The 25,679-nt window shown below is 41.2% G+C and overlaps 1 protein-coding gene across 1 annotated transcript in view; it reads right to left on the bottom strand.

The window, feature by feature from the left end:
• Positions 1-12,236: 12,236 nt before the first annotated feature.
• LOC111965371 (alpha-1A adrenergic receptor) overlaps positions 12,237-25,679 on the bottom strand; it is a 44,235-nt gene continuing 30,792 nt past the window's right edge. The window contains exons 2-3 of the mRNA XM_023989527.2: positions 13,697-13,838; positions 12,237-13,434 (exon numbers count right to left, since the gene is read on the bottom strand). Of these exons, the coding sequence (XP_023845295.1) occupies positions 12,987-13,434; positions 13,697-13,838 (590 nt within the window). The 3' untranslated portion in view covers positions 12,237-12,986. The remainder of the gene's footprint in view (positions 13,435-13,696; positions 13,839-25,679) is intronic.

A 25,679-nucleotide genomic window follows, 5' to 3' on the forward strand; every position in this document is an offset into this window, starting at 1 on the left:
ACACTGCCTTCAGCACCCCTTGGGCCTTATATGAATGGAGTAGAATTCCCTTTGGCTTATCAAACAGTCCCTCTGCCTTCCAACGAAGCATGGAGGAAAGTTTAGAGGGGATAAGAGATGGAATCTGTATACCATATTTGGATGACGTTCTTATTTTTAGTCAGTCATTTGAAGAACATGTGGAAGATGTCCATCAGGTACTCAGGCAGCAAAAGAAATGGGGTGTTAAACTCAGGGCTGATAAGTGTCACCTATTCAAGAATGAGGTCCGTTATTTTCGGAAAAATTATTTCTGCTGAGGGTTACAGAATGGATGTTAAAGAAATTGTAGCAGTGCAAGAACTGGTAAACAGGCCACCAACAAACGTGAGAGAGCTGAGGAAACTACTGGGGTTTCTAGGGTACTATAGGGGTTATGTACAGAACTTCTCACAACATGCTAAATGTCTCTATGACTTCAGTGAAGTCGGAGACCCCAGCATCCGGGAAGCGAAGGACCATGGTAGCTATGCAGTCAGGACAGGCTCTGCCCCACCATAAAGTTATATGGGAGGATGCTCACCAGAGAGCATTAGAACACTTGGTGAGTGTGTTGACTAATCCACCTGTGCTTGCTTACCCAGATTTCAAGGACCCTTTGCATGTTGATGTCTCCGAAGAGGGATTGGGAGGGGTGTTATACCAACGACAAAGTTGCAAACTGAGAGTCATTGGATATGGCTCCCGCACCCTGACTCAAGCAGAGAGAAACTATCACCTTCACTCAGGGAAACTGGAATTCTTGGCCCTCAAACGGGTAGTGTCTGAGCGGTTACGAGATGACCTATTTTATGCTCCCTCTGTGACAGTGTACAGTGATAATAACCCCTTGACATATGTACTAACTACAGCTAGACTGAATGCCACCGGTCATCGCTGGGTGGCAGAGCTGTCTGACTTTAATCTCACACTGAAGCATCATCCTGGAAAGGTAAACCCTGACGCAGACTTTCTGTCACGCTCTCCTTTGCATGCTGAACATTACATGGAAGAATGCACAGAGAAACACTCACTTGAAATGGTAAAAGCAACACTCAATAATGTTCAGACACAACAGAATGACTGTGTAATGTGGATATCCACGGTCACACTAAGGCCATCAGTGCAAGATGAGCTGTCATGGTGGGGGGGAACAGTTACAGACCGACTGTCTCCACACGATATCATGCAGGCTCAGTTAAAGGATGCAGCTGTATGGAGAATCTTGGAACTGAAAAGTCAAAGGACTAAGCCTAAACCAACAGAATGTCAACAAGAGTCATACAAAGTCAAACAGTTACTGCAAGAGTGGAACAGGTTCCATGTCTCACCAGATGGATTATTACAAAGGACAACAGCAAAAAGGACACAAGTTGTGGTTCCAAGTCAGTATAGAACACTGATTTACAAGTACTTACACACTGAAATGGCCCATCTAGGAACATAAAAAGTGTTGAACTTAGCACGAGAACGCTTTTATTGGCCGCGCATGCAATATGACATTGAACACTTTATCACCAAAGTGTGTAAGTGTAACGGATGTGAAATGGCTAGCTAGTTAGCGGCGGTGGTGCGCGCTAGCAGCCTTTCAGTCGGTTACGTCACTTGCTCTGAAACATAGAAGTAGTGGTTCCCCTTGCTCTGCAAGGGCCGCGGCCTTTGTGGAGCGATGGGTAACAACGCCTCGTGGGTGACTGTTGTTGATGTGTGCAGAGGGTCCCTGGTTCGAGCCCGGGTATGGGTGAGGGGACGGACTAAAGTTATACTGTTACATTGATGCTGTTGGGAGTGGGGTATAGGCAGGTTATTTTGGGGAGACAATAGGAGGGGTGTATGTGTATGGGGTATGGCGTATTCGTTTCCTCACTCTGTCCGACTCATTTGTGGAATCTGAACGTGGAAGAAACAGCCCAGTTATTTTGATCGTTTCTATGGTAATAACGTCACTACTTTAAGATGGTTTATGCATCCAAACAAGACCTAGGGTCCATTTGATCTCAGCTGTCCTATTGCTAATGTTAGTGAATAGTGTAAGTGGCTGTGGCCATAGAGGTACCTGCATCTTTCTTCTATAAGTGTGGATCTCAGTCTCTTCTGGCCCATGGACTGCTGCCAACATAAGGACAAATCTGAGTGTTTAGCTAATTTGAATGATCTCTTTATGTGAAGTGTCTGTACCTTTAATTTCCCAGAGGACTTCTTCCTCTTCTTGATCATTTCCTCCTTTTCATTTCTCATCCTTAAAGCTTCACTCCAACTCCTCTCCTCCATATCCTTTCTCATCCGATCCACCTATTTGTCTCTCTCCTTCATCCTCTCCCTCCCTGCCTCACTCCTTCTAACTCACTCTCTCGAGGTCCTCTCTCTTCTTTCCAAACTCTGTACCCACACTCTAAATCTCTGTATTCCACCTCTTCTTATACTCCTCCCTTGACCTCTTCACATCTTCCTCTTTTTTGCTGAGCCGACCCCTTCTTTAACTCTTTCCACCTCACCCATCATCTTTTGAATCATGTCATCTCTCTCTGTTATCCTCTCCTTCAGTCATTTAATCTCAAATGTAACTCTAGCGATGTCGTCCTTGCTCTCCTCCACCTATCGCATCAACTCCAACTCCCTTCTAACTTTCTTCTTCCACTGGGCCCTCTCTTCCTGCACCTCTTCCTGTCTTTCCACATAACCTCTACCACCGTCATCTTTCATTCCCTCTAACACCTCCCTCACTCTCTCTCCAAACTCCTTTTTGTTCTCATCCAATTTGATATTCTATCTCCTCTTGTGATTCTGGTTCATTTCATTATTTTCCCTACCTCATGCCTTTCATACTCCTCCAGATCCAATTTGACTTTCTTCACCACCTCTTTTAGCACCGCCCTTCATTCTCATCAATTTCTCCTTCATCTCCATCTCGTTTTTTTAAATTTTCCATTCTTGTTTCTGCACAATGTCCACATCTTTGTTTTCTGCAACTCCTCCCGTTTCAGTACCTCAATCTCCATCTTGATCTTTACCATTTCGCCCAAGTGTCTTTGCTCCATTTTCCGCAGCTCCTTTCTTCCCTTCTCCTCCATCTCATTCTCACACTTCTCGATGAAAGTTCCTACTCTGTTCATCTCCTTCCTCATCTCATCCATATATTATTTTAACTTCTCTGCGCTACGGATACCGGTAGCGGGTTTAAATTCGACAACATACGGTGATCGCCACATAAATAGTCATATTAAACATTCCTGAAAATACAAGTGTCTCACATGCTTCAAAAGCCTAGAATCTTGCTAATCCAACTGCGTTGTCAGATTTAAAAAAGGATTTACTGCGAAATAATACGATGCGATTATCTAAGAGCCCCATACCAAAATACTATTTCAACCAGCACAGGCGTAACAAAATCACAGATTGCAATGAAATAAATCGTTTACCTTTGAAGATCTTGCTCTGTTTGCAATCCCAAKGCTCATTGTTACACAATGAATGGTCTTTTGTTCGGTTAAATCCATTTTTATAGCCTAACACGAAACATTTTGTGAACGCTTATCTCGTTGAATTTCGTGTCATTCAATTTTCAACGAAACATTCGACGTAAATACAGAGACTAAACCTGACTTTATCCAGTCATGTTTGGTTTCATTGCAATCAACTGTTTGTTTGTAACACAACCAAACGTGATGGGTCATTTCTTTGGGACGTATTGACCCAAAGAAACCGATTGGAAGACAACAAGTAACGACCTCATTGTGCACCAATTTTTTGGCCGCTGTTTCGTTGATTGACTGTATTTTAACCCAATGACCACTGATCGTCTTGAAATCTAGCTGGGTAGATAGCCAATGAGCAGAGGTAAACGGCAATATGTAATGTTTCTGTGTTGGAAGACCAACCCATGTAGTAAACTCCGGMGTAAAGACGGTCATTCGCCATTGAAGATTCATACTGGAAGGAGCCAAGCTCGTTACGCACAGCACTATTTCGGTAACACGCATCTTCAGCTGTTTATATATCGAGGAGATGCCAATTATGCCCCCAAAAGAAGGACTGTAAAACAAATCTCACATGTGCTGCACATGTGAGAAATACATCTGTAAAGTCCATGGACACACACTTTCATACTGTCCTACATGTGCTAATTAGAGTTGATTTGATTTATGTTGTTTATACACATTGTGGGTGGGGGCAATGGTAAAAAAAATGGGAGAATACTAAGAATTTATCACTATGTTGCCAAAAAAGTTCAAGACTGTTAATGTTTCCCTTCAATAAAATGCATTCAAAACTACTTTCTGCACATTTCTGCTACTTTCTTAGCACTTGTATAGCCTATCTCTTGCTAAAAAATGTATGTTTACACCTATGCAGTACCTTTAGCAATAATAATAATAATACCTCCACTTTAGTAAAGAAAACGAGTGGCGTCCACTGATTAAATGCAGTATTTCTGCATTGTGAAGAGGGAAAACCAAGATATTCACAACATTTGTGATGAATGACAGGTTGTTTCTTCATGCAAAATAGATTTGGGGTTTAAAATTCAATTAAGCTGCTTTATTTTAGGGGTTTAGTGAAGGCGGGTTATTTTTGACCCTTAGGACAAAGGGAGTATACAGAATGTTAAGACTACACAAGGGTTAACTTCACACTAGCCTATCGCCCGGGATCCAAGAATCAGAAAGCAGATACCCTGTCCCGCCAACACGATGTCTCTAACAAGTAAACCCAGACAGAAAGATCACGCCAGTAACTCAACCCACTCAAGTGACGCACCCCTCCTAAGGACGGCATGATAGAGCACCAATAAGCCAGTGACTCAGCTCCTGTAATAGGGTTAGAGGCAGAGAATCCCAGTGGAGAGAGGGAAACTGGCCAGGCAGAGACAGCAACCCCCATCCCAAGGGCTTACCACTATCCTGGTGGTTGTCGATCGGTTCTCCAAGGCAGCCCATTTCATTGCCTTACCCAAGTTGCCCTCTGCGAAGGAGACCGCTGATCTCATGATTACCCATGTCTTTCGAACTACACGGACTTCCCCAGGACATTGTCTCGGCTCGTGGGCCCCAGTTCATCGCGCAGTATTGGAAAGCCTTCTGCTCCTTGTTGGGGGCGTTGGTGAGTCACTCCTTGGGCTTCCACCCACAGTCTAATGGGCAGATTGAGCAGGTCAATCAGGAGCTGGAGATGTTCCTCCACTGTTTTGTCGCCACTCAGGCCATCAACTGGAGCAAGTTCCTCATCTGGGCCGGAATATGCTCATAACTCACAGACAGACAGACAGACAGACAGACAGACAGACAGACAGACAGACAGACAGACAGACAGACAGACAGACAGACAGATTGATTATTGAGCTGGCTAAACTCAGCTTGTTAGAACAGACTGACCGGAAATGTTTAAATAACATGATCTTTCAAATATTCTGAATGGTCAAAAATAGTAAGATTAGATTTTCAAATGAAGAAAAAACATGATTATATAATCGGAAGCAAATAAGGTTACTGTATGAAGCCTGAAGCTTTAAAAATGTCAAGTGTGTCATATCAGTGAATTGTTTCTTCCCCATGAGGTTAGTTTTAAGCTACAGTGAACAAAAATATAAACGCAACATGTAAATTGTTTGTCCCATGTTTCATGAAATGAAATAGACGATCCGAGAAATTCTCTCAGATGTCGTGCTCTAATTTGTTTACATATCTGTTAGTGAGCATTTCTCATTTGCCAAGATAATACTGTACATCCACCTGACAAGTGTGGCATATCAAGAAGCTGGTTAAACATGATAATTGCACAGGTGCACCTTATGCTGGGGATAATAAAATGCAACAGATGTTTTGAGGGAGCATGCAATTGGCAGGAATGTCCACTTGAGCTGTTGCCAGAGAATTGAATGTTAATTGCTCTACCATAAGCTGCCTCCAACATTCTTTTAGAGAAATTGGCAATACGTCCAAACGGCCTCACAACCGCAGACCAAGTGTATGGTATTGTGTGGGTGAGCTGTTTGCAAATGTCAACGTTGTGAACAGAGTGCCCCATTGTGGCAGGCATAAGCTAAGGACAATGAACACAATTGCATTTTATCGATGGCAAGTTGAATGCACAGAGATACCGTAACGTGATCCTGAGGCCCATTGTCGTGCCATTCATCCGCCTCCATCACCTCATGCTTCAGCATGACAATACACCCATGTCACAAGGATCTGTACACAATTCCTGGAGGCTGAAAATGTCCCAGATCTTCCATGGCCTGCATACTCACCAGATGTCACCCACTGAGCATGTTTGGGATGCTCTGTATCAACATGTACRACAGCATGTTCCAGTTCCCGCCAATATCCAGCAACTTTGTACAGCCATTGAAGAGGAGTGGGAAAACATTCCAACGGCCACAATCAACAGCCTGATCAACTCAATGTGAAGGAGATGTGTCGTGCTGCATGAGGCAAATGGTGGTCACACCAGATACTTACTGGTTTTCTGATCCACGCCCCTACCTCTTTTTTTAAGGTATCTGTGACCAACAGATGCATATCTGTATTCCCAGTCATGTGAAATCCATAGATTAGAATTTATTTTAATTGACCGATTTCCTTATATGAATTGTAACTCGGTAAAATATTTGAAATTGTTGCGTTTTATATTTTTGTTCAGTGTACATTCCATTCTCAGCATCAACAAAACTCTATCTTGTTGAGTGTGTTCAGGTGTGTTGCCTGCGCCCACTAGGCCAAACCTGATCTCAATGAGTGCTTGTTTCCTTTGAAATGGGGTCTGTTATAGACTAAATAATTATACATTTAATTTGTAACACGCTTTTCTCACACAAGTGTCTGGAAGTGCGTTCCATAGCCGCTTAAAATGAATAGCTTTGTAAAACATACTCCCGGTGGCTCATTGGACTAATTCCATGGATAGAAAACAGAAGGTTTGAATCTCACTAATGCCGTGTCATAATAAAAAGAAATGTGTTTGTATGATTAATGCCGAAGGAAATTCATTTTCATGTGTCCCATTGGTGCTTGTAGTTCCAAAAGGTTAACCCAAAATAAGCTAGCAGTGTTATTAAAAGTCTTATTGAAACATTCAGTGAAAGTTAAGGAAGTTATTAAAAAACCTCCAAATAACCTATAATTGACATTATCAGAACGTTACAGTTTCGATTGCTTGAGCACGTATCCAAACAGAATTCACTTTTTCAAAACAATTAACATGCAGCCCCAAACTGAAACACATTGGCCAAAGGGAGATTTCATTTGCAAAATGCATTAAGACTCAAAACATTAAATACATGACACAAAATCAACTACCTCCATCAAAGCATACAACTTGTTATTTAATGAAAAGTTAATTCAATCAATCGTTACACAATGACCCAATAAATATTAACTACAACTATCCATATACACTAACGTGGTTAACCCTCTTTTATGTCTGTGCCATTTGTTGATACTATAATTATGGTATGACCATAAAAGGAAAGAAAACATATCACAGCACATATGAATTTTTTCCTAAAATGATTTATTTTGTTTCCGCCTGACTGACAAGCCCAAAGTAAACTGCCTGTTACTCAGGCCCAGAAGCCAGGATATGTATATAATTGGTACCATTGGATAGAAAACACTGAGTTAGTAGAAATGTTCAAATAATGTATGAGATTTAAGATCCCATGCTCTTACAATGGAAAGCTATGGGTCATATGCAATTCCCGCTCACAGATTGCAATTCCTATGGCTTCCACTAGATGTCAACAGTCTTTGTTCAAGGTTTCTGGCTTGTTTCTTCCCAACCGAGGAAGAAATTTGAGTTTTGGCACTGAGAGTCAGAGTTGGAAATCAGTCTGTGGGCGTGCGACGAAGAGGACACGCACCTGCTAATTTTACTTTCCTATTGAAGATACTTCTTTCCGTATGAAATATTATATTTTAATTGCATTTTAGGGTACCTGAGGATTAAATAGAAACTTATTTTGACTTGTTGAAACAAAGTTTAGTGGTAGCTTTTTGGATTCCTTTCTCTGCATGTTGAACGAGTGGATTACTCAAATCGATGGCGCCAACTAAACAGACTTTTTGGGATATAAAGAAGGATTTTATTTAACAAAACGACCATACATGTTGTAGTTGTGACCCTTTGGATTGCAAATCAGAGGAAGATTTTCAAAAATAAGTGAATATTTAATCGCTATTTKTGATTTTACGAAGCCTGTGCTGGTTGAAAAATATTTTGATGTGGGGCACCATCCTCAAACAATCGCATGGCATGTTTTTGCTGTAAAGCCTATTGTAAATCGGACAATTCAGTTAGATTAACAAGAATTTAAGCTTTTAACCGATATAAGATACTTGTGTGTACCTAAATGTTTAATATTCATAATTTTTATGATTATTTATTTGAATTGCGCGCCCTCCAATTTCACCGGAAGTTGTCGACAGGTGTCCCGCTGACGGGACTCCTAGCCCTAAGAAACTGAGAGCTGAATTATCTTCCTCTATGGGCCCCTCTACCCCTCCTTTGTCCTTGACCTCGGCCTCTTATTTGGGCCATTCTTGCAATGATGTTTCGCAGACATGCAGACGAGGCTCACATTTTTTTGAGTAATTTGTGTCAGCTGTGAGCAAATGTTTTAATTTTGTTTTACTTGATTTATTCAACTGACTTTTGCGTCTTTTGAGAGTTGTGTTTACTGTTTTGCAAAACTGTGCTTAGCATTTGCATTGTGTGAAAGCAATGAGTAATGACTTACAGTTTATGCAAAATAATAATACTGTTGTGCTCATTAGGTTATGGTGGAAACCAAGTCGACCCCAGTTTCATTAAAAGTGTCTTAATAACCTCTAACGAGTCACAAACCCGGATCCGGGATCCCCCCCATCAAAAAAGCTGACTAGCATAGCCTAGCCTAAAGCCACAGGGATATCATATAATAAAATGTTCATGAAATCACAAGTCCAAGACACCAAATGAAAGATACACATCTTGTGAATCCAGCCATCATTTCTGATTTTTAAAATGTTTTACAGGGAAGACACAATATGTATTTCTATTAGCTAACCACCATAGCAAAAGACACAACTTTTTTTTCCCACCATTTTTTTCCTGCATAGGTAGCTATCACAAATTCGACCAAGATAGAGTATAAATAGTCACTAACCAGAAACAACTTCATCAGATGACAGTCTGATAACAGATTTATTGTATACATAGTTTTTGTGTAGAAAAATGTGCATATTCGGTATAAATCACAGTTCTACATTGCAGCTGCAATCTGAAATAGCGCCGAAGCACCCAGAATAATTACAGACCCGACGTCAAATACCTAAATACTCATCATAAAACATTTCTGAAAAATATATGGTGTACAGCATATGAAAGACAAAACATCTTGTGAATCCGCCAATATTTCCGATTTTTTAAGTGTTTTACAGCGAAAACACAATAAGCATTTAATTAGCTTACCACAATAGCCAGAAACACAAGCCATTTACCAGCAGAAGAGGTTAGCGATCGAAACAACCAGCAAAAGATATATAATTTTTTGACTAACCTTCATAAACTTCATCAGATGACAGTCTGTACATCATATTACACAATGCATATAGGGTTTGTTCGAATGTGCATATGTAGCGGCACAAATCGTGGTTATACAATGTGAATAGTAGCCAAACTTCAAACCAATCTGTCCGGCGCCATCTTGGAGAGGCACCTAATCTAATCAATAACTAATCATAAACTTGACTAAAAAATACAGGTTGGACAGCAAATGAAAGATACATTAGTTCTTAATGCAACCGCTGTGTTAGATTTGTAAAATTAACGTTACTACAACATACAGCGTGCGTTACAGCGAGACCGTGCCGAAATTAATGGCGGAATTATTGTTTTACATTTTTCAACATAAATACGAATTAACAGCATAAAGACTTCTTACTATTTGTTGAGCTTCCATCAGAATCTTGGGCAAGTTGTCCTTTGTCCATAATWATCGTTGCTCGGCTGTAGAATGTCGTCTTCAACCGTGTAATTAGCAGCAAACATTAGCTATGTGGCCCAGACATGCCCAACTCTTCAAAACGCAGGACAAAGTAAATTCAGAAAATCGCAATATACTCATATAAACTGATATAACTCGGTTTAAAATAACTACGTTATGATGTTTCTAACACCTATATCGAATAAAATCAGAGCCGGATATATCTAACGCCGATAACGTGAGCTTTTCAGAATGCCATCCTGAGGTCCTCCTTTGCGCCATGACGAACGTTGAAAAGCCCTCGTGCCAAGCCCATTTATACGGCCTCAGATCTGCCTAGCAACGCCATTCCAATTCTCAACGCTTGCTGACATCTAGGGGAAATCGTATGCAGTGCTTGTCGACCAATAGAATAATTGCAAATTATTTAACTGACCCAGGAACAGAGTTCCCAATTTCAGATTTCTCACTTCCTGACAGGAAGATTGCTCCAACTCGAGTTCTGTTTTACTCACAGATATAATTCAAACGGTTTTAGAAACTAGAGAGTGTTTTCTATCCAATAGTAATAATAATATGCATATTGTACGAGCAAGAATTGAGTACGAGGCAGTTTAATTTGGGAACGATTTTTTTACAAAGTCGAAATGGCCCCCCCTATTGACAAGAAGTTCAATCGAGAAACTATAATGAAACCTCCCAGGAAACTTTCAGGAACCCATAGTAAAACGTTCTTAGAACCTCCCTGCAACCAAAAAATGTAAGTTCCCAGAACACTTCAATTCTCAGAACGTTACATTTTTTTCAGTTTTACCGGTCAGAGAACTTATGGCTTCGTTCTGGGAAACCAGAAATGTATGTTCCCACAACCTTCAAGGAACTCAATGCGCTAGCTGGGAAGCTGATGGAATAATGACAGTTACCATGGCAATTCATCAAACATTGCAAAAGGGCCTACACAATATGGCCAAAGGAATAATAAATAAACAAAATGTTTATTATTAGCGGCACCCCTCCCTTACGGCGGTAAATCATTGGAAATGAATCATTTGATTCAATGCAATTCCCCCCTCCTGCAAATCCAAAATGTGTTTATCTGTTCAGCTTTTTGGTCTATGTGTATATATAAACTACCAATATTCTCAACTCCGGAGCATTTCATCTTAAGGATCCGATCCCTATTTTWAAATTTTCGCCTAAAATGACATACCCAAATCTAACTGCCTGTAGCTCAGGACCTGAAGCAAGGATATGCATATTCTTGATACCATTTGAAAGGAAAAACTTTGTAGTTTGTGGAAATGTTAAATTACTGTAGAATAATATAACACATTAGATCTGGTAAAATATAATACAATGAAAAAAAACATGTGTTTAAAAAATAATAATTGTACCATCTTTGAAATGCAAGAGAAAGGCCATAATGTATTATGCCAGCCGAGGCGCAACTTAGATTTTGGCCACTAGTTAGCAGCAGTGTATTGCAAAGTTATAGACTGATCCGATGAACCATTGAATTTCTGTTCAAAATATTGTATCAAGACTGCCCAAGTGTGCCTAATTGGTTTATTAATACATTTTCAAATTCATAACTGTGCACTCTCCTCAAACAATAGCATGATATTCTTTCACTGTAATAGCTAGTGTAAATTGGACAGTGCAGTTAGATTAACAAGAATGTAAGCTTTCTGCAATATGAGATATGTCTATGTCTTGGGAAATGTTGTTATTACGTACAACCTCATGCTAATCATATTAGCCTACGTTAGCTCAACCATCCCGCGGGGAACCCACCGATCCAGTAGAGGTTTAAAAAACTCCCATATTTCCCATGGATGCACTTGCTTTCTCCTTAAAGTCCAATTGTGATAGGCCTACCATGGACCCATGTTATCCATAGAAGAAAAAACTGTATAGGCACACTGAGACACACATATTGTACAATATAGACATTTGTTTTATTTATTTGCAAAGTCGAAAATCAGTGGCCATTGGCACACGACAGTTGAAGTGTTAAGGGCTCTATTCAATAGGTACCGCGATGGATCTGCGCTGTAGCCCGATTTACAATTAAAGGCAACATTACCGCGCTCGCAAGACTGCATTCACAGTAACCGCTGCAAATGTCGGCTCAATTGGAAATGACCTTAAATGTCAAGCGTGCTACAACACAGTTCTTCCACGCTACGGCTAGAATCAAGCCCTTAATCTAAGTACGCTATATACAGTATCTTTGACATATGAATGACTGTTTGAGTAATGTTTGAAAATACATTTATTTATGGAGTGTATCACATTTTTCATAGATGGGTTAGTGCGTGTAACAGTAGCAGTGGTTTTATAATCTCCTCTTAAATCAAAGCACACCTCTATGTTCCCGCTACACTCTTTTTTCCCCTTGATCTTTTTAACCACTAGATTTATGAGTACACTAAATAACCAGGTTATACTTTATTTACACAAACATTACATACAGATATCAAGTGACAGTAACAGAAAAGTGATCATCAGATCTTTACATGTAACACAAACCCATTCTCTGACTGACCACAGACCCAGCAGAGAAGAGGCATTCACAGATCAGGATAAACTGAAAGAGGAAGGATGACAGCTTAGGGTGCAGTTGCACACGTAGTCCCAAGGTGTCATGAATTTGTTTCTGTCAAACCCAGTGTACAGTTTGTGGTTTATCACATTACTTCACTATTGCCCTTGATCTTGTCTGAGAAATACAGTACAGCCTCATCTGTAATTGTTTGCCTCTGACAGTGATAGTGATAGTTCGATTTAACAGATGCTGGATTGATCCTGATGCTCAGTAAAGCCGGCTAACATACAGCAGAGGGCATCTTCAACCATTTCCCATACCAACAATACGAAACCATTGACCGTTCGAGGATCACTTGACTTGAACCACTGACAGTGAATGGAACCATACATCACTCCCCATCATCAGTCAGGGACTAAACATGATTCAAATCCCCATCAAGAATCATTCAACAACAACTCATGAGTCTGTAAGACTAACAGACACCTTATCCTCAGGTATGTCCCCTCCACACTCCCCGTTCTGCCCCTCACAGGGGAACAAGAACACCCCCTGACCAGACTCCCTGTGAGACATCCCCCCATGGCTCCCTCCACTCCCCACACCCCCCCTCAGTGTTCCCAGCTTGCAGCTAGCAGGACTCCCAGGCAGCAAGGAGGGCGACCTGGAGGTGGCGGAGGCCCAGCAGGTGTAGAGGGCCTCCCCATCTGGGCAAGCCAGCAGGTAGCTCGGGCTGGGGCTGGCTGAGGAGGACAGGGTGMGCTGGCTCCCGTTGAGGCAGGCAGGGTTCTTCTGTGAGTGGCCAGACTCAGCCGAGCTCTTTCGTGAGTGGCTGGCGGAATTGAAGTGGGAGGTACGGTAGTTGTAGGCATGCCAGCCTGGGCGTCTCCTATGGTGGCACTGGCATCTGAGGATGGGGAGGTGGGGGAAGGATTAAGTCCAAATTAAAACGCTTTATTGTACATTTAGGGTAAAAGTGGAGATTTGAATTTGGCTTCTACATGGCTCAGGACAACAACCACAATGTACAGAACTTTAGACACACAAAAGGCTACTACGAATAATACTTGGCCACTCTCGGAGTAAATTCTAATATGAAAGATCAATCTGAAGATGCAGAGGAATTAAGGAGTACAGTAATATGATAGGTAGTAAAGTAATAGACCAACCTGAGGATGCGTATGAAGGCCAGTTTGAACTCTCGGCTGTAGCAGGGGTAGATTATGGGGTTGAGACAGGAGTTGAAGTAGCCCAGCCAGAAGATCACCTTGAACAGTGTCTCAGGAGGGCGGAAGTCTGGATTGAAAGACCCTGGGGGGGACAGGAACAGATAAAGGTTATACATTTTTATATTCCTTTTAAAATAATATTTTCTAAATATATATATTTTTTTTTAACTGTAAAAGCAGGTGAGCTGGTTGTAATGTTTTTGGCCATTTTCTGGTGTTCTTCTCAAAATATATTTGAGATTCTTCATAGTAGCCAACCTTTGCCTTGATGACAGCTTTGCACACTCTTGGCATTCTATCAACCATCTTCATGAGGTAGTCACCTGAAATGCATTCCAATTAACAGGTGTGCCTTGTTAAAAGTGCATTTGTGGAATTTCTTTCTGTCTAAATGCGTTTGAGCCAATCAGTTGTGTTGTGACAAGGTAGGGGTGGTATACAGAAGATAGCCCTATTTGGTAAAAGACCAAGTCCATATTATGGCAACAACAGCTCAAATAAACAAAGAGAAACGACAGTCCATCATTACTTTAAGACATGGAGGTCAGTCAATCCGGAACATTTCAAGAACTTTGACAGTTTCTTCAAGTGCAGTCGCAAAAACTATCAAGCGCTATGATGAAACTGGCTCTCATGAGGACCGCCACAGTTACCTCTGCTGCAGAGGATAAGTTCATTAGTTACCAGTCTCAGAAAATGCAGCCTAAATAAATGCTTCACAGAGTTCAAGTAACAGACACATCTCAACATCAACTGTTCAGAGGAGACTGCGTGAATTAGGCCTTCATGGTCGAATTGCTGCAAAGAAACTACTAAAGGACACCAATAAGAAGAAAAGACTTGCTTGGGTCAAGAAACACGAGAGATGGACATTTGACTGGTGGAAATCTGTTCTATGGTCTGATGAGTCCAAATGTGAGATTTTTGGTTGCAACYGCCGTGTCCTTGTGAGACGCAGAACGGATGATATCAGGCCTTGTGTAGTTCACACCGTGAAGCACAGAGGAGGAGATGTGATGGTGTGGGGGTGCTTTGCTAGTGATACTGTCTGTGATTTATTTAGAATTCAAGGCCCACGTAACCAGCATGGCTACCACAGCATTCTGCAGCGATATGCCATCCCATCCTGTTTGCGCTTAGACACCATTATAATTTGTTTTTCAACAGGACAATGACCCAAAACACCTCCAGGCTATGTAAAGGAGAGTGAAGGAAGGCTGCATCAGATGACCTGGCCTCCACAATCACCTGACCTCAACCCAATTGAGATGGTTTGGGATGAGTTGGACCGCACAGTGAAGGAAAAGCAGCCAAGTGCTCAGCATATGTGGGAACTCCTTCAGGACTGTTGGAAAATCATTCCAGGTGAAGCTGGTTGAGAGAATGCCAAGACTGTGCAAAGCTGTCAAGGTAAAGGGCTGCTACTTTGAAGAATATMAAATATATTTTGATTTGTTAACACTTTTGTTTACTACATGATTCCATATGTGTTATTTCATAGTTTTGATATCTTCACTATTACTCTACAATGTAGAAAATAGTAAAAATAAAAACCATTAAATGAGTAGGTGTGTCCAAACGTTTGACTGGTACTGTACATGTAAGCAGGGATGAAAAGTGACTGGTAGCAGGGATATAGAGATACTTATGTTAATAAACTAGTAGTAATATATACAGTGCCTTCAGAAGGTATTCATACCCCTTGACTTATTCCACATTTTGTTTTGTTACAGCCTGAATTGGCTTAAATKGATTTTGGGGAAGCATCTTTGGCAGCAATTACAACTGTGAGTCTTTCTGGTAAGTCTCTAAGAGCTTTCAAACACCTGGATTGCGCAACATTTGTCTCTTATTCTTTGCAAAATTCTTCAAGCTCAGTCAAATTGGTTGTTGATCATTGCTAGACAATCATTTTCATGTCTTGCCATAGATTTACAAGTAGGACTAAGTCAAAACTGTAACGTGGCCACTCAGGAACATTCACTGTCTTCTTTGTAAGCAACTCTAGTGTAGATTTGGACTTGTATTTTAGGTTATTGTCCTATTGAAAAGTGAATTAATCTCTCAGTGTCTGGTGAAAGCAGACTGTACCAGGTTTTCCTCTAGGATTTTAACGATAACAAGCATACCCATAACATGATGCAGTCACCACTATGCTTGAAAATATGTAGAGTGSTTCTCAGCAATGTGTTGTATTGGATTTGACCAAAACATAACACTTTGTATTCAGGACAAAAAGATGAATTGCTTTGCCACATTTTTTGCAGTATTAAGTGGCTTGGTGCAAATAGCATGCATGTTTTGGAATATTTGTATTCCTTCTTTTTACTCTTAGGTTAGTATTGTGGAGTAACTACAATGTTGATCCATCCTCAGTTGTCTCCTATAAGAGGTATTAAACTCTGTTTTAAAGTCATCATTGGCCTTATGGTGAAATCCTTGAGCGGTTTCCTTCCTCTCCAGCAATTGAGTTAGGAAGGACGCCTGCATCTTTGTAGTGACTGGGTGTATTGATACACCATCCAAAGTGTAATTAATAACTTCACCATGCTCAAGGGGATATTCAATGTCTACTTTTAATTTTACCCATCTAACGAAAGTACCCCTTCTTTGCGAGGCATTGGAAAACCTCCCTGATCTTTGTGGTTGAATCTGTGTTTTAAATTCACTGCTCAACTGAGGGAGCTTAAAGGTAATTGTATGTGTGGGCTACAGAAATGAGGTAGTCATTCAAAAATCATGTTAAACKCTATTATTGCACATCAGTGGTGGCTCCTCAGAGGAGGACCATAATCCTCAGTGAAWTTCKGAAACATTTAAATAGTGAAACATTAGTTATCCTTTTTAGATCAAACTATACTAAATATATTCACATGAGTTTGGTTCTGACAAACAGAGTAAATAACTCACGGACAACTAGTAAAAGCTCAAACCAAGTTTATTCACCCACTGGGTCAAACAGCTGCAAAAGACAAACACATATTTACACAAGCACATATATTTATACCCTCCTCCTAGGAGGAGTCACCTCCTTGCACATCTAGATAGCTAACACATCTCTGTTGCTAGTCAGGAACTTAATTGGTTCCTCTCACTGGCGTAGTCATGGCCCACCTCCTGTTACAACCTTCATGGGCATGTAAGTATGTGTGTAACAGGACTGTTCCTTCTCACTTCAACTGACCTGACCTCGGGCCAAATTCCTCCCTAATCTACGGCTGTCCTACTTTATCAGTGACTGAAACCAGGCTGTTGCCCTTTGCCTCCCTCCATAGGATCCATGCGATTTAACAATAACATGTTCAACAGAATGTAAACTTCCTGCCTCCCCCCATTGTCTCACTCAGTAACTTTCCATACACCTAGTTCTTATCCACCCTCCATTGACCCCAACATACATGTAAAGTAATCAATAAGTTCTAGTATGGTAACATGAACACATTTCAAGCTAGAATCCAACACGTCACCAAATAATTGATTAAAACACACTGTTTTGCAATGAAGGTCTACAGTAGCCTCAACAGCACTCTGTAGGGTAGCACCATGGTGTAGCCAGAGGACAGTTAGTTTCCGTCCTCTTCTGGGTACATTGACTTCAATTCAGACTAACATAGTAATTATGACAACTTCCAGAGCATGTACTCCAACCTATCAGAGCTCTTGTGGCATGAACTGACATGTTGTACACCCAATCAAAGGATCAGAGAATTAATCTAGTACTGAAATAATAGTCTACAGCTAGCTAGCACTGCAGTGCATAAAATGTCATGAGTAGTCGACTCAAAGAGTGAGAGACAATCGTTGAACAGTTTTGAACAAATCAATTTCTTGAAAAGAAGAAGCATGCGCGAGAGAGAGCTAGCTATATGTATTTTTTCACTTTTACTTACTTAGCTAGCGAATGCAGCTAGGTAGTTTAGCCTGCTCAAACAGATAGGGATGCTATGTTAGCTAGCTGGCTATGGCTATCCAACACTGGAACTCTTCCAAGTCAAGGTCATCTTTAACTGCTAAGTTCCTTGCTGACTGTACACTGTACTGCATCGTTGTAGTGGGTTTACTAACGCATAAATTCTGGTAGCTATTTTGACTATGATGTTATAATATGATGATAATGATGTAGGCTGTATGTAGCGGTTATGATATGAAGGTTTGGCTTGGAAAGTTTTTTTTGCCTAGTCACAGACAGCTGATGTGTTGTGCACTGAACTCCAGTAGCGAAGGGAAAAGGTGAGGGGAGGAGAGTGTTTAGATGTGAGAATAAATTACAGAATAGCACACTCTGAGTTGTCCTTATGTTAGTCCCTGATCTGGCTTTGCCACATGGCTATGGGCTACATTAGTTAATTTAGCAGACAAGATTTGCTTAGAATTCCGTGGCATTATTTTATATTAATTTATAGTATGAAGAATACAATTGAACATAGCTGAATAAAAAAGAAAGTATATCTTCTCCAAACGATTTTAGGGAGTGTGCACATGTGGCTATTCTGTGTTGAGTGGTTAACAAAGAAACAGGTCCACCCATATGCTTAATTTACAGTTATTTATGCAACTTTAGCTGGGATACAAACATTGGGCTATATGTTTTGACTTTTAATACATTCTAAGGCTGCATGATGCAACTCTAATGATGATTTGAAAAAAGTTGCATGAAAGGCATGAGCTAGGCTTTGTTTTCTTTGCGCAGGCTGCACACACTTCATCAGTCTCTCATTCACAATTTGATAAGCATTTGATAATGCCTCAAATTTCTCGGCGGCATCCCATTTGTGTGGCCGTAATACACCCTAAAAAAAATCCATTCCTTTGGCGGGCAGTGGCCGTTGTGCCCTTGGGCTGAATATAATAATTATAATTCCCTTCTCCCGAAGCACGTCTCACTCACATGGCTCTCTCAGATAGCTAAATTCTTAGTAGCCAATGCCTGTCATGTAAATCGGGTCTTTCTCACAGCCTACAAGTGAAGACAGACACATCGGGGACGCAACTGTGCACGTCCTTATCCAATTCCGAGGTGCATATTGAAGATATTGGAAGAACTTTTCATCAGCCAACAAGATGAGTAGGCCTAACGAACWGCAAAAGCACTAGCCTATGTCATTCTACTATCCCCCATAGTGCAAAAGTTTACCTATTCAATAAATAAATATTCCAAATGTAGTCTGGGGCCGTTGTGGGATGCGATAGATCCCAAATTAATACAACCACTAGCATTAAAAAAAATGTAAGCAATGGGGTTGATGTAACAGATCAGAACGTTTAGCTTAACATGTTGATAAACTATTAGGCTATTTCTTCACATTATAAGTTCAGCAATGCGCACAAGGCTATAAGCGCGAATGTTCCAAAATGGGAAAACCCCATTCTCAAAAGTCACCGCAAATGCAATTATGCATGTAATGCTTTTAATATAAATGTGTATTATTATGGTGAAAATTATCTTCCCCTAACTTAAAACTTGTACGCTGCGTATGTATGCCAGTTAGGCGCTACACCCATTGTAAAGCAGATTAATATGCGTACTTTTAAGAAGCTATTTGGCAACTTTAGTTGTGATGCTAACCTTATCAAACATATAGGCCTATGGGCTAGGCTACATGAGGTGTGTGACTATGATTTGAAAAAGTCACAAAAAAAGGCATGCACTGTTTCTTGCCTTACTGCACACAAGATGGGCATCATTCCCAAGTGATAGGCTAATATTGTCATCCATCAGATTATTCTTGACTTCATCTCATCTTTACATATATTATTTAGTATATGTGTGAAATGTATTTTGATTTAGAATGGACCATTATCATGCACCTGTCTCAAAACAGTGTCAGGGAGAAAAAAACACGTAATCTACTGTATGCACTTAAATAGCGAATGGAAGATGTTTTTCCCTTGGTTCATTTTCATGCCATCCAGGTTGGATATACTCCTGTTGTAAAGAGAAGCAATGTGCTTAATATTAGGAAAGTTGAGAAATAAATATAGTAGGCGTAGCCTATAGAAAGCTGATGTTATCCTCCTCTTTTTAATAGAGGTCATCAAAACAGTTCTCACGCAATTGCATAGCCTATAGATTGTTGCGCTTCATGAGCTCATGGGCTCTCATGAAGTATTCGATTCGATTTCAGAATACATTTGCAATGACGTCAGAGTGATTATATGTACAATAGAGTGCTGAGTACCAGGCACTTAGCAGGTTTGGTAGGCTACTAATGACCATCAGCAGCATCAGAGCTTGGACGAGCCTAGTTACCATGAGGAATTTGACTGCGGTCATCTGTAACAACAAAATGTGGAAAAAGTCAAGTGGTGTGAATACTTTCTGAAGGCACTGTACATGTAAACAGGAGTAATAATGACCGGCAGCAGGATAATGAGATAGCTACTAATGGCAATCAATGAACAGCAGCATAGTGGTAGTAATAAATCGAATCAATAATCATTTTAGTAGCAGGTGTGAGGGGGAGCAGTATTTGTTAGCCATTTAACAGTCTTATGGCCAGGGGAAAGAAGCTGTTTAGGAGTTTTGGTCTGAGCCTTGATGCACCAGTACCATCTGCTGGACAGGAGCATGGAGAACAGTCTGAAGTCTTTGGCAATGTTTCGGGCCTTTCTCTGATGTACATGGGAGCTTACTCCCAGTGATCCGCTGGGCCATCTGCACCACCCTCTGTAGGGCCTTCCGGTCGAAGGCGGTGCAGTTGCCATACCATACGGTGATACAACCAGTCCGGATGCTGTCGATGGCGCAGCTGTAAAATTTCCTAAGGATCTGAGAGGCAATTCCAAATTGTTTCAGCCTCCTGAGACAGAAGAGGCACTACCATGCCTTTATGACTGTGCCGGTGTGAGAGGACAATGATAAGTCCTCAGTGATGTGGACACAGAGGAACATGAAGCTGTCTTAACTCTTAAACCATCCCTCAAATCCTTTCAAATAATGTCAATAAAGCAAGGTAGGCATATATAACATGTCAAATAAGCACTAGGCCTAAAGTATAGGCAACAAACGTGAGCTAGAGTTGAGAGTTGGAAATTAGCTGGTCACTTTGCTCAAAACGTTATATTTGTGGGCCAGCTAAAACCATGATTTAGTCAAACAGTAGCATCCTGATCCAGTATGAACGTGTTTGCCCTGCCCCTGTTTGTCCCTGTGTGCTCTGAGTAGCCTAGATGGAGAGAAGGGGAGGTAAAGAAAAATGCATACTTATTGCACAAATTCAATCACACAACAACAAAAACAGTAGCCTGTTTTGGTTTCGAGTTTCCCTTTCCTCAGTTATTAGCCCCAAGTGAATTAGCCTATTGATATTTGAGCACAACGGGTCAGAGTCAGGCAGGTACAGAACAGCAGGCAGGCAGAATGGTCAGAACCAGGGAAACAGAACATGAGAAAGCAGGGAGAGGGGAAACACACTGGTAAGACCTGACAAGACAAACTGGCAACAGGCAAACAGAACACAGGTGTAAATACACTGGGGATAATGAGAAAGATAGGTGACACCTGGAGAGGGGTGGAGACAAGCACAAAGACAGGTGAAACAGATCAGGGTGTGACACAATGGCCTAATTGTCAACCCAAAATGTACTGGTTTAGATGTTGCACATCAAAATATCTTTATCATGCATTCCTGCTTGGAAATGTTAGATGAAACAACTTATTTCTTGAATCATACCATACCAATAGCACTGTGAATGACTTTACACTTACAAAACAAGGTACTATCTAGAACCTAAAAGGGTTCTTTGTCTGTCCCCATAAAATAACCCTTTTTGGTTCCAGGTAAATCCCTTTTTGGTTCCAGTTAGAACCTTTTTGGATTCCATTTAGAAACCTTTCCACAGAGGGTTCTACATGGAACACAAAAGGGTTCTACCTGGAACCAAAAAGGCTTATCTTGTGGGGACAGCCGAAGAACCATTTTGGAACCCTTTTTTTCTAAGAGTGTGTAACATTATTACAAACATTTTCTATTGTGTAACGCTGTGACAAAGTGTTGGTGTAACCGAATCATGGGCTGGTGTCACCATCTGAAAATGTTAATGGCACCAGTGCCACCAGGGGAAAAAGTTAGTCTGGAGCCCACATATACAGTTATTTAATGGATGACATGGGTTCATGTTAGGCCAATCATAACATTGCATTTTTTAAAGAAATGAGTGCCATGATCTCATGAGAAATAGGCCTATGGGAGTTTTTTAAATGCTCTGGAATTGAGAATATTAGTATATCTAAAGGTCAAAAAACTGCACAGATGAACACCTTATTGATTTGCAGGAGAGTAGAATTRTATTGAATGAAATTATTTGTTTCCAATTACTTACCGCCGTAAGGTTGGGGTACGGCTTGATTTTTATTTATCCTGACAATGACCCCACACTAGTCCCAGGTATGTGACTAGCAGCCCTGGCTGGTGGACATCGTCCTAGCCACTTGGAACAGACACAACAGCACTACGAGGGCGTGGGATGACCCAACATTCCGGTGAAAGACAGATGCGTTCCGGACGAGATGCAACTCTTCAAAAATAGTAATTGGTATGTGCCCTAGACTACATAACCTAATAAACGTCTTAGCCTTGCTCCTGGACCCAGTCATGCCTACCAGGGGTGGCTCTCTCTGCCCAAAGACTGCTTTCCACTTGAGATAGCAAATCTGCAAAGTCTCAAGTTGATGTCAGTACCAGTACACTAAACCTAGAAGATTCCAGCACTGGTGGGAAGGAAACAGATAGAAATAGAATGGGAGAGGGATTAAGGGATAGGAGAGAGAGAGAGGGTGTGGAAGAAGAAGAAGTGCGAAAGAGAGACCACATGCATTTCCTTACTAAATAGCATGGATTCTCATCAAACACTTTTTTATGTAAGCTAATGAGTGTAGCTGGTCTGTGTTATGTTGTGTCACACTCCCCACTGTGCACTGGCGTGCTACAGACGACTATATTGCTCCACTAATACAGGACTAGTAAAGGCCCAGTGCACAGGCTGCGTAAGAGCTATTTGACCAAGAAGAAGAGTGATGGAGTGCTGCATCAGATGACCTGGCCTCCACAATTCCCCGACCTCAACCCAATTGAGATGGTTTGGGATGAGTTGGACCGCAGAGTTTAGGAAAAGCAGCCAACAAGTGCTCAGCATACGTGGGAACTCCTTCAAGACTGTTGAAAAAGCAATCCAGGTGAAGCTGGTTGAGAGAATGCCAAGAGTTTGCAAAGCTGTCATCAAGGAAAAGAGTGGCTACGTCAAAGAATCGAAAATATATTTTGATTTGTTTAAAAAAAAAAATGGTTACTACGTGATTCCAAATGTGTTATTTCATAGTTTTGATGTCTTCACTATTATTCTACAATGTAGAAAATAGTACAAATAAAGAAAAACCCTTGAATGAATAGGTGTGTCCAAACTTTTGACTGTTACTGTACATATTTGACACGTTTACTTTGTGCATCTTCATTTATACAGTAATTATTGAACATGGTTTTTATCTCACAACCTCTTGGTTTATGGAACATTTAAGGATCGGACAATTTTCGCCTAAAATGATATACCCAAATCTAGCTGCCTCTAGCTCAGGACCTGAAGCAAGGATACGCATATTCTTGATACTATTTGAAAGAAAGTGCAAGTCTTTGAAGTGCAAGAGAATGGACATAATGTATTATTCCAGCCCAAAGCGAAATTTAGATTTTGGACCACTAGATGAAAGCAGTGCAGGAGCAAAGTTTTTGACTGATCCAATGAACCATTGTATTTCTGTTTAAAATTTTGTATCAAGAATGCCCAAATGTGTCTAATTGGTTTATTAATAACTTCAAGTTCAAAACTGTGCACTCTCCTCAAACAATAGCACGGTATTATTTCACTGTAATAGCTACTGTAGGTACCCTCTAGGATCTGGACTCTGAGAAAGTGCACAGTGGTAGGACCCAATTCATATTTTACCCCAGACTGGACCCTGTCAAGGGGATCCAGTCGAACTCTTACCCCAGATCCGACTTTGGGCCCAGACATAATGGCTGTTTCCATAGTACTGTACGCTCCCAGTCCCAGATACATGGCATCCACTAGACAATTAGCTCTGAGTGGTATTAATCTGCCTGTCTGGGAGCAGGGCTCCTGGGAGCAGGAGAGAGATGAGGAGAGAGATATTAAATGCCAACCTATTCTGCATCTCAAGCAGTCCTACTCTGCATCAATTCTAGGTTACGTAATCCCATTTAGGGTTGATGTCTAGGGGTAAAAATAGCATGTGAAATATATACCAACCACTAAGCACTGGGCCATTAATTTACTGTACAGGAGGCCAAGACACATACAGAGAACATTATCCCTCTCTCTCTCCCCCATMTTTCTTTCTCACTCTCAATCTCAGTCTGTCAGACCAAAACACACATGTAGGGACATTACCTTAATTGCAAATGCATTGTGCCACCTGCGACTCAAGCCTCACTGTAAACACTGCAGCCATGTCTTCCTTGCCACACAGAGAGAATTGCTGGTGGCTGGTCTATCTCTTCCTCTCTTTCTCTCCAGCCCTCTCTCTCTGTGCCACCTTGGCCTGAGCTAAAGATGTTGTGCCAAATGAAAAGAGCAGTGTACTGGGACTGAGAGGGGGACCAGTGTGTACTGGGAAGCTTTGCTTCCTGCACAGAGCCTCAGAGGGGCCGTAAAGCTGGCATTTGCCCGGGCCAACACAGCTGTGTGCCTGTCTGCCTCTCCCTCAGGACTGGGCCCTACACACAGAGAGAGGCCCCTGGGGGCCATGGCCATGGGTCAGTGCCTGGACCAATACACACAGCCACTGTGTAAACCCAACACACACACACACACACACACACACACACACACACACACACACACACACACACACACACACNACACACACACACACACACACACACACACACACAGACATTATACAAACAAGCATGCATGCATGTATGTATGTGAGTGCACACACACACACACACACACAAATACACAGCCCACTAATTCCATACTTCCTGTCTGTGATTTGCAACTCAGTGTTTTCATTCCTAAGGCGTAGCTCCTAGCGTCCACTCTCACCTCATTAGCCTATGAGATTCCCTCTCACCAGCGATGCTTGACGGTAGCAGGAGGGAGTGCACAGTGGGGCGTGTGACACAACATAACACAAACCAGCTGCACTCATTAGCTTATATAAGAAAAGTGTTTGAGAATCCATGCTAATCTTGCTGTCCAGCTAGGTGTTGGAATGCATGGAACATTAAATGTTTGTAATCCATGTTTCAGTAATTTGTGATCTTTAGCTTTAAAGGGAAATTCACCCTGGCTCTGCCACTGCACATAGTCATTACTATATTAACAACATTGCATTTTTGTCATACGTTAAAATGACCCAAACCACAAGCTGGAAAGAGTGCATTTTAATTTAACTGGTAGAATCGGGAAGTTTCGACTTTCTGTGTATTCATCTGCTCATAGTGAACCACAAAGTCTGGCATTCATAGCGAATGCAGATACCGCTCCACTAGGTAGATGGGGTGTACCCACAAACTTGGATTTAGAAGGCATTGTTTACTTCGAACGAACAAYACACAGAAATCTCAGAACTTCTCTAGGCAATATATATTTATTTTTTTACATTTATTTTTCATTAACGTTTGTCATCGTGCCCGTGTGACGTTCTGTGCCTGGCTGTGCTAATTACAAACAAGTGCAAAGGGAGTTATCATTCACCATTCTACCGATCTGATATTTTCCATGATGCTGCCCGTGGCCTTGCTGCTAGCAGGTTGATGTTTATTGCCATGAGTCTTGTCCTGGAGGCAGAACTGAATGATTCTCCCTTAATAAGGCAGCAGCTAATTCAAAATTGGCTATATTGTAAAAATTCATGAAAAAAAATAGCTTTTTGGTCTTAATTTAAGGTTAGGGTTAGGCA

Source organism: Salvelinus sp. IW2-2015, linkage group LG6.1 (assembly GCF_002910315.2).
Source record: "Salvelinus sp. IW2-2015 linkage group LG6.1, ASM291031v2, whole genome shotgun sequence".
Lineage (NCBI taxonomy): Eukaryota > Metazoa > Chordata > Actinopteri > Salmoniformes > Salmonidae > Salvelinus > Salvelinus sp. IW2-2015.